The 9833-nt window shown below is 41.9% G+C and overlaps 1 protein-coding gene across 1 annotated transcript; it reads right to left on the reverse strand.

Annotated features, from left to right (window-relative positions):
- Nucleotides 1-6581: 6581 nt before the first annotated feature.
- Nucleotides 6582-9508, reverse strand: SP5 (Sp5 transcription factor). Its single transcript, XM_016165364.2, has 2 exons — nt 8977-9508; nt 6582-8262 (listed from the first exon to the last, which is right to left on the reverse strand). The coding sequence occupies exons 1-2, from the start codon at nt 9025-9027 to the stop codon at nt 7120-7122; spliced, it is 1194 nt and encodes a 397-aa protein (XP_016020850.1). The 5' UTR covers nt 9028-9508; the 3' UTR covers nt 6582-7119.
- Between the last annotated feature and the right edge of the window lie 325 nt (nt 9509-9833).

Here is a 9833-nt window from a genome sequence, read left to right on the forward strand (position 1 = left end):
AATGTTGCAGGTGCAGTCTGTGGGTTGTTTTTGAAAACAGAAAACCCATTTTTTTTTTTATGGCATAAAAGTTTATTATTGTTTTACCTAAAGTCATTGCTTTTTCTTTTGTGCTTTAATAGGAATTTTGTTGGCCACTTTTTAGTTAGGCCTTACAGTACATTCGTTGTACGTATGTCTTATCTCCTTTATGACTGCAGCTCTTTGAAGGATTGTGTTCATCTCTGAATCCTCATTGTACTTTATATCTTGTAGACATCAAATAATTGTTTCATCAGTTGAATTTAGTTATGTATACGTGTTTTGAATGTTTCGTACCTAGTTTTCTACATCTAATAATTATAACTAACTTAGTTATAATTATAATAATTATTATAAGTACTAAATTAAGTATGCAGCTCACATACTCTTAATTGAACATATCAACTTGACTGACTTTGAGAATGTGAGGAAAAATGGTTTCCTTAAACTTGACTAGGCCAAAATGTGTAAATCTAAATAATTCTATCTACTTAATTATTGAAAAGTTATCTACACTTTTCAATCTTGTCATTTTATTGTATGATTTCCATACATAAACAGGATGTGCATAATAATATAATACTTACAAAGATTGACACACATAGAATTGTTATCTTTGAAAGCCAATATTAAGATCATGTGAGTAAATTCTGATATTACTTACAGAGGCTGATTTATTCCAAAATATCTTTGCTCCTCTTTAATACTTTTAACTATTTAAGTTATATTTTGAAAAACTGGATTTCTGAAATTAGATGCCAGAGTGTCAGGAATATTTATACTACTGCTGCATTTTTAGTAGCCATAATAAAATACACTTGAATTTTTTGATTTAAGAGATTTTAGATTTGAAGGATTTCAGCTTTAGAAGACTATAAAGATCATTCAAGTCCAGATGTCCTCAGTCCAGGCTCACATCTCCCCTACACCCTACTACCTACCTTTGGTTTTAAAAAAAAACCAAACCAACCTGGGGTGAGGGAGGCATTTTCCTCCCCAGGGATCCATTCCAATTTCATAAAGTGCTTAAACCTTCCCCTTTGGCTTCTACCCGATGACTCTATTTCAACCCCTTTAGGAATAGCCTATCTAAACAGGATATTCTAAATGTCTGTAATCCCCATGGTAATGTTACTCCCCATAAACTGTTCCCCTTTTCTTTACTTCTACATCCCCCTGCTACAGAAGCAAGAGGGGAGCTTGCATATACTAGCTGCTCAAGGCACATGGGCTTGTTATTAATAAACCTGAATCATGCATGCTTAACAGAGGGCATGTTTTCTCCTTGAAAAACAACAACTTTCTACACTAAACACAGGCTCTGTACAAAATTTGTTACCAAATGACTTCTTGCCAGTTATCTGTGGTCCTATGGAGAGGTGACATGGACTTCATCAAGGATCACACAAAGGAGAAGAAAGGCATTGAGAGAAAAAGAAGCATTCATCAAATAACCACAAGAAGGAATAGAAATAGCTAAATGCTTACAGGTCTTAGTTCACATCTCCTTCATTAAAACTTTAGCTCAATAAATAAAGGGTTATGTTTATAGACTTAGGTGACCTACTTTTTTTGTATGCTTTTTATTAAAATTTATCCAACCTGGGGTTACCTCAAACCAAAATCCTCTATCATATTTTGCATAATAGGGAGCAAAATAAAATAATGGGCATAAATACACCAAGAAAAGGAAGAGGCACATAACACAAAATGAGTTTCTATGGTAGAGATGAACATGGATATATAGAAGACACGTGACATCCACAAGAGACATATAGAATGGAAAAAGAAAACAGTACGTAGAATATAAGAATAAAACTTGCAAAGATGGAAGAGAAATAAGCTTTCATGGTACCTTACATAGAGTTTTACGAAATTGCCACCAAATACTTTTAAAATTAGGACACATTTTCCCCAACCGTAAGCATAAATGAGGCTTTAGCTTTGATACTTGCTTTGTGAATTGGATGAAACTAAGCTGAGGGCCAGATGTTTTCCATCCATGTTTTAGATTACGCTAAAAACAAAATCGTTAGAAAGCACCCATATGACTGAATGATTTAACTTTATATTTAAAAATCATAGTGACATTGAGACACTACCTTATATTTTAGAAAATTTTAGTATATTATTGATGTCAGAAGTTTGACAGGTAATAAAAAATTAGATGAATAGTTTTGCCATAAAATGCATTTTCATTTTATAATAGGCAGATTGAATTTCCATAATGCTGAAACAACTTTTTGAAAAGTGAAAGCTGCAAATTTTCCATGTCAAATTAGAAACTGGATTATTTCTCCTGAATAGAATTTTAATAATAGATAGAAACCAAAATATTTGTTACTATTTATATTTTAGCAACTAAACATATAGTTTATTATGTGTCGTGCAGAAACTTCTGCAGTTCCCATGCATGGACTGAATTACGAAGTGAGTGTCAAACACCCCATTGGGGATTATGCTTCATCAAAATCACTAAAGACATGGAAGGAAAGGAACAAAGACTAGAAAGGGAAGTCATCAAAACATCGGCATGAAAATGTATAGTATATCAATCATTACGTGCAAATCTCCAATTGGTAGTAAGTTATAATAGTATAAAAAAATAGTGTGAAACTCGAAACAGTTGTGATGGTCCATTGCTGTTTGATTACATTTTTGTTGAACTATATCACTTATTTGCTATAGTAAGGAACATTATGTAAGTTATTTTACAATGTCCATAAATTAATTTGAAACACTGGAGATTTTTAAAAAACAGTCATTGGAGGAACAATTGACACAATGATCTTTATGTAAAAATGTGTTGAGTCTGAACAGCACCAGAGAAAAATGTACTGTTTACATATATTGAATGCCACGTTAATTAGGTTACCATTATAGTGGCCCAATAACGAAACAAGTTCTTTTGTTATATTAATCTAAATATATATCTCATTACCAACATCTACCTTTCCACCTAGATTTTCTTCTTAGTTTATCAAACTATGTTGGCACTTATACTCATTTCAAAGCTGCCCTCAGTCTCACAGACTTTTGAAATTCTCCTCCATCATGCAAACCAGAGGAAGGTAATGATATGTAATAGAACAGTAATATGACTTGTTTAGAGTGGCCTTCAATTTGGGACATTAAGAAATCATAATTATATTTATTATAAAATAAACCTTGAGTGTTGAATCTGATTCCACAACAGACCATTTTCCAGTGAGATATTGTTAATTTACCCCAACTTGTTAATATTTAATGCGATGATCTAATGTCAATAAAAGCAGTTTGCAACTTTGGAGCCCTAAACAACTTACTAGGTGTTTACATAAGTTTGAAATCAAAGCTACCGCTATAGTAACATTCTGAAACTCTCATGGCAGAACCAAAATAATGAGAAAAATTGAAGATGCTGCCTTAAACTGATTACTTAAAAACCCACAGTATTAGGATAGAAAGAAACATAGTATAAATTGGAGTTGAAAACTGCTTTTTCTACAAATATTGTTTCAAATACCTTTCTGCAAGCATGCTCATCAAGATTTTAAAAATTAGTATGTCTTGTCTTATTGACTTAAGACAAAAATTTTATAACAATATACACAATATGGTTATAAGATTTAAACTTTAACTGAAACCAGAAAAGACTAACACAATGCTGAATAATACAGTAGTATTTTCTTTAACACAATTTACTTTCATTCATTATCAGAATTATTAGAAATCAGCTAAAGGTACATTTGCATAAATTTCCCTTGAGAAAAGCAGAAAACTATGGAGTGCTTTTAACAAGTTCAGAAATAAATTCCAAATTACCTAAATTACTGATAACTCAGTTTCTCCATGTTTCTAAGTCCTTGGTAAAAATTGTTCATTTATCAATTCTTAAATTTAATTTTAGAATATTCTAAAATATGAGTTATATTAGTATGCTACTAAAACAGCTGCTCAAAAACATGTAAAATGTCTATTGACATTTGAGTCCATCATTAACATGGGTTCTTCAATTAGTTTTTAAAACAGTTGAATTGGGTGCTAGGGTCTTTAAATAAAGCCTTGAATACAGTTGGTGAATTAAACTGTCTTTTTGATTTTGGCAAAACTCCAAATAAAAAATAGATTTTAGTTTACATGTAATAGTAATTTTTTCTAAACTTCTATTAATTTGAATTTCATTGTTTTTTCTACTAAATGTGCTTTAATCCAACACTTATGCATATTATTTCTTGTATAGACTCATTGAAAAATAAATTTTAAAGTCCTAAATGGTACTTATTGCAATTTTATGAAACAAATACTGCATGAAGCAGCATTCCAAATTTTAACAGCTTATAACATCTAATACATTTCTGCATCATCAAACTTGTATTTCTGAGTGCTTATTAGTTTATTTTTCAGTATAAAAACAAAATACTTTCCTGCACTTGGTCAATAATATATTATTGTGGCTTCCTGTTTCACTTAGATAATGGCATATATGGTTTTTTCTAAAGTAATTGGAACACAAATTTGCAGTGGTCCAGTTGGAACAGTCTTTTATCTATACAGTTAGTCTAGAGACTGTATTTTTACCACAATTAACTAAAAATGAGTTATTTTGTCATCGAATGACTGTTCTGTTTTTAAAAATGATATGTACTGTATTTTTAGATAAATTTCATATATTTTGTCTAGTTTTTCTCTTAACAATAATAAAGTTATAGTTATAGGAAAACTATCTTTAATACCTCATCAATTTAGATACTAAATTTCATACATTTTATGTGTTTTTTTCTCTGAACTGCAAAGTTAAAGTTATAAGAAAACTTTATCTTCGACACATTTGTTTAGGTACTAAATGTTATTGGCTGTCAATAATATCTACTTGATTCATTTCAAAATTGCCATTTTCCTTTCTCTACTAAGGGCACTCTCTTTCCCACGAAATAATCTCTTTGACCTTTCTGAGTTGAAAGCCCCTGGTCTTTTTACCCTCCAACAAGGATTCCTCTTTCCCTATCATCTGCCAAAACACCTCTTCTGGCTCTGAAGTCAATCCCAGGGCATGGTTCAGATGTGAGTTCTGTAACTCCTCAGAGAAATGATTTTCAATAATCTTGATTTAGATTAAGATTACACAATTGGATGTATATTAATGTTACTGTCTAGCAGCTCTTATTCCTATTGCTTGCAAAACTGCCATGCCCTTGAAAATTTAGCTAACCCAAACTTCCCTTCCCAGGTAAAAAACACAGAAGACTCACATTGTAATTTGTCATTCAATGGTTTCAAAATCTCTAATGAGAGTAACTGGTTCTAGCATCTATTTCCACATGATTCTAATTCATTTACTACCTTGTTCCAAATTAATGAAGTAAAATAAAACTGCTACTTAAAGATAATTTTAATCTCAATTATGTCGATGTTTGTTTTTTACTTAATATAATAAGTCTTAAGCACAATCCTCATCACTTTTAAGAATTTACTCTTCACTTTAACTTCAAACAAAAGGCAAGGCAACAGCAGTTTGTAAACTGTGAAATCTCATCAATTTATGTACACTTGTATTACCATGAAAAGAGTGAGTTCCACTGAAATTTGGCATTAATGACACTAGCTTAACATAGTAACAAAATTTAGAATATTTTCTGTTCTTTGCTAAATCTAAATCAGAAGATTAAGGTTTCAGTTTCAGGTTTAAAAACTCAAATATTAGAAAACGTCAAGGAGATAGTTAAGACACTTGAAAAAACAGTTAACTTTAAAACTTCGAATTTTAGCATCAGGCAAGAGCCCTAAGTAATAGTATTCCTGGTTCCTCCATGAGAAAATCTCAGTCTACTTCAATGGTTAATAAAATAAAATAAAATCCCAACATAAATAAAAATGGAACTAAATTTTCAGGCCTTGCCAGAAATCCCTATGTAGTTATGGTGAAAGACTAGGATTTCCGCAGCAAAATTATTAAGAAGAAAACAAGCAAGACAACCGTTGTATATCATGACAGGGCTAAAATATAGGAGTGATGCTTTTTTCCCCCTCGGCAGAGACCAACCTGAACCAGGGACCCCATTTCTCTGTGACTCTCCAAAATAACATTTGTGAACAGATCCTTGAGTTGATAAGACCTCTCCAGACACTAGCATAGTTGACTGCTAGGATCACAGTTCCAGTGTGAGGAGCTCTGTTCCGAGAGTATCAACAAATGGAAAGCCACAGGGAATTCACCAGATAAAAAGAACGTGTATTGTATGTGCAACAAGTATCAAGCTTTTAGGAGAAACCCCTCAGTCTCACTGGTCAAATTCTAAGGCCACATAAAAAACTTAGGGTGTGACTGGAAAACCTTGCCTTATCCTCTTTACCACAAAACTAACCCTGCCCTACTTCCTCCATCCATGCACCCAACACACTTGCCCAGAACCTTCCAAACCAAAGAAGCCTCCCACACAGCCTCCAGGAACCTCCAAATTCTCGGTGAAACCTGACTGCTTTGTAAAGTCTCCCGGAAGAAGAAAAGATCAAATGAGACTGGCTCAGCGGGGTCTTCTCGAGGTGACCCCAGAGTTAACATATTTATTTTCACGCTGCAACTGCTGATTGCTTTACAGAGACATTTCATGCTATAGCTCTGCACGGAGCTGAGGACAAAAGTAACACTTTTATTAATGTTATAATTATTATAATTATTCTTTAACAAAGCTATTAAATAACCTGTACAAAGCCCGGCCCTGTCCTAGCAAGAAACTCAGCATTATTTCAACGCTCCCAATGTCCTTCTGCTTTAATTCAGCAGCGTTTCCTATATACAAGGTCAGCCCAGGGTTGTCTCCCCAAACTGTAGGTCTCCCAGATGGTGAGAATGATTCAGAGCTTGAAATCGCCCTTGTGCGGCGCAGAGCTCCCAACCCTACCTCCCATGCTTCCCTTGGGCACGGGGTCCCAGTCTGCAGGCCAGGCCAGGGAAGCTCAGAGCCTGGCGTCATTTTGGGGGCGGGCAGCAGGAAAAGGTAAGTGCCTCTGTTTGGTCTCCCCCGAGGCCAGCTGCCCACAAGCCCCAGAACCACCCTGAAGTGATGCTGGGAAGGGAGTTCGAGGCGGGAAAGGCCTCAGAGTCTCCCTGGGGTGGGCTCACAGGTCCCTTGCGTCCTCCCGCTTGACTCCGGCCTCAGCAACTTTGAGTTTCTTATTCTGGTGCGTCTTGACATGCTTGGCGAGGTGGTCGCTGCGCATGAAGCGCTTGCCGCACTCGGGGCAGGAGAAGCGCTTCTCGCCTGTATGAGTCCGCAGGTGCCGCTGCAGCTCGTCTGAGCGCGTGAAACTCTTACCGCAAAAGAGCCAGTTGCACACGAAGGGCCGCTCGCCGGTGTGCCAGCGCAGGTGCGCCTTCAGATGCGACGTCTTGCCGTACACCTTGCCACAGCCCGGCACATGGCACACGTGCTGCTTCTTCTTGCCTGGCTCTGCCTCGGGGGCGCCGCCCGCTGCCTGACAGTTGGGGCAGCGGCAGCGGCGGCACCTCCTGGCCGTGGCCGCCAGGGGGGCCTTGGTTTGCAGCAGCGCCGCTATCTGGCTCTGGTACTGCGCAAAGTCCGACGGGCCCAACACCAGGCCTCGCTGCAGGGCTGCGGCGGCTGCGGCAGCAGCGGCCGCTGAGGCAGGGAAGCGGGGTGCGTGGGGACCCCCAGCACAGGCGCCGGACAAGCTACCCCCCGGAACGCCGGAGGTCCCCGGACCCGTGCCCGCCTGTGGGATACTCCACCATGGGAGGTCGTCGGGGGCCGGGTTGGGGGACAGCTGGCGACATGTGGGCGGCGGCGGAGGTGGCGGCGGGGGCAGTAAGTTGGAGTAGCCGGGCGGCAGCGCGGCCTGGGCGGCGTAGGGCACATATGCAGGCGCGCAGCTGGCGGGCAGCGCCGCCATGCTCGAGGGCAGCATCTTGACCGGTGAAAACTCGTAGGGGTATGAGGGGTCGGCAGGAGGGGTGAGCGGCAGCTCATGTGCTGCCCCGAAGGACGGCTGCAGGTGCGTTTTCTGCGGCGTCAGCCCCAGGCTGGGATGTGGGGGCGGCAGCGCGCCGGGCGAGTGTGCGGGCATGTCGGCGGTCCAGGGGTGAAAGAGTCTGGAGGGCGAGCCCAGCGCGGGGTCGTAGGGCACCTGCAGAAAGTCCGGAGGCGCCGCGGTGCCCGACTGGCCGATACGGCTACAGGTGGCGGCTAGCAGCGCCAGAGGCGAGTGCTTGCCCAGGTCCGGGGAGGCGCTGGGGGTGCGGTCCTGCATGGGCGGCGGCAGGGGAGGGTGGAGAAGAGACAAAAGGTTAGCGCTCCTAGCACGGTCTCCAGGCCTGCCCGCTACCCCCACGCCAGCTATTATACCGCAGCCCCTCCCCTGTCCCGGCTGCCCCTCCCCGCCACCGCACCCTACGCAGGCACCTACTAGTTCTGGGAAACTTTTGGAGTCTGCGCTACCTGTACAAGGAGCGTACGAGCGCTTCCTGTTAAACTACTATACTTAATTCAAAGAGACGCCACCGAACCTTAGAGGAAGCAGGAACAAAGTGGGAGGGGAGAGGGATCCGACCCGCGACTCCCGGCTCCGCTGTCAGAAGGGGCCTGGAAACACCCACAGAAAGGCTGCCCATCCGCCTTCCCTCTCATCTTTTAAGCTCTGTTTCCACGCTACTCTCGGCTACTCCCCCGCCCGCTCCAGACCGAAATCAGTAGGAAGGCCCAGCAGGGTGAACTCGGGCCTTGTTCTCAGCCAGACACCGACCCCTGAACCACTCCTACTTCCGCACGTCCCTCCCGCAAAGGCCACACTCTTGACAGCAAGGTTAGGTGTGAAGTTGGTGTGGGCACCCGTTGGTCTAACTCTTGCGGCATCTACCGAGCGGAATTCTCCTGGAGATTCAGGGTGCACAGAATACCAGGAGAGGTCGAGACACGATCCTTCCCACCTTTCCCTCGTCCCTTCCGAGCCCAGCCTGACCTGGAGAAACGCCTGCAACGAGTCGTTCCGGAGGACCGCCACGGCGGCCATGGTTACAGCGCGCGGGCCGTTGGCTGCGGAACAGGGCGCAGCCGAGGCATGGAGACCCGAAGGTGAGGACGAACGGCCGCCCAGAGTCCCTCGCTGGTGCTCTGCGTGCTGGGGCCTTCCCCGCTTGCGCCCCTCACCGAACCCCGTTCGCTCGCCCTGCGAGCGGTCTGAGCGCTTCAGGATCACCTCCAAGAATTTGATAAGGACTTTGCTGGGCCGCCAGCCAGTCAGAGGGAAGATTTATGGCTTTGAAGTTTGCCGCTACCCAATCATCAAAGAATAGCGGCTCTTTCAGAAGCGAAAGCAAATCCTTTGAATCCACAAAGCTCCTATGGTGTGTTTGTTGGTCTGGATAAAAGAACTGATTATTAGGGGGGATGGGAAGGGAGGAGATAAAGGCGGGACAATTAATGAAGTAATCACTATGTGGGAAATGTATATACACAAATAATTGGATTTTCCTGATCAAAGGGGGCCTTGCCGCCTGGAGACCCGCGCTTGGGTTGCTTGAGACACTCTATCCCCCTCACCCCCACTCCCTTGCAATTAAAGATTTGCACCGAAGCAGTGCCCAGAGTGACAAAGTGTCTTTGTTATCTCCAGAGAAATCTGCCTTCGGCTTTAAGCGCGGGACTTTGAGACGGAGATGAGGGTAATTCTCTTCTCCCCTGTACTTACACACCCCACACCGGAACAGCACATGCACTGGCGCGAGCACATCTTGGTCTCGAGGGAATTCCCGGGGCGGGGCGTGGGACGATCCTCGCCCCGCCCGCCGCGTGCCCCCTGCTCCTGGCGGTGGAACC

Source organism: Rousettus aegyptiacus, unplaced genomic scaffold, assembly GCF_014176215.1.
Source record: "Rousettus aegyptiacus isolate mRouAeg1 unplaced genomic scaffold, mRouAeg1.p scaffold_m13_p_2, whole genome shotgun sequence".
Taxonomy (NCBI): Eukaryota; Metazoa; Chordata; class Mammalia; order Chiroptera; family Pteropodidae; genus Rousettus; species Rousettus aegyptiacus.

Bases quoted from the DNA above. Each gene is read 5' to 3' on its own strand.
- SP5 (XM_016165364.2), bottom strand. From the start codon at position 9,027: ATGGCCGCCGTGGCGGTCCTCCGGAACGACTCGTTGCAGGCGTTTCTC. The intron at 8,263-8,976 runs GTCAGGCTGGGC...CCGCCCATGCAG, and splicing joins CGTTGCAGGCGTTTCTCCAG to GACCGCACCCCCAGCGCCTC.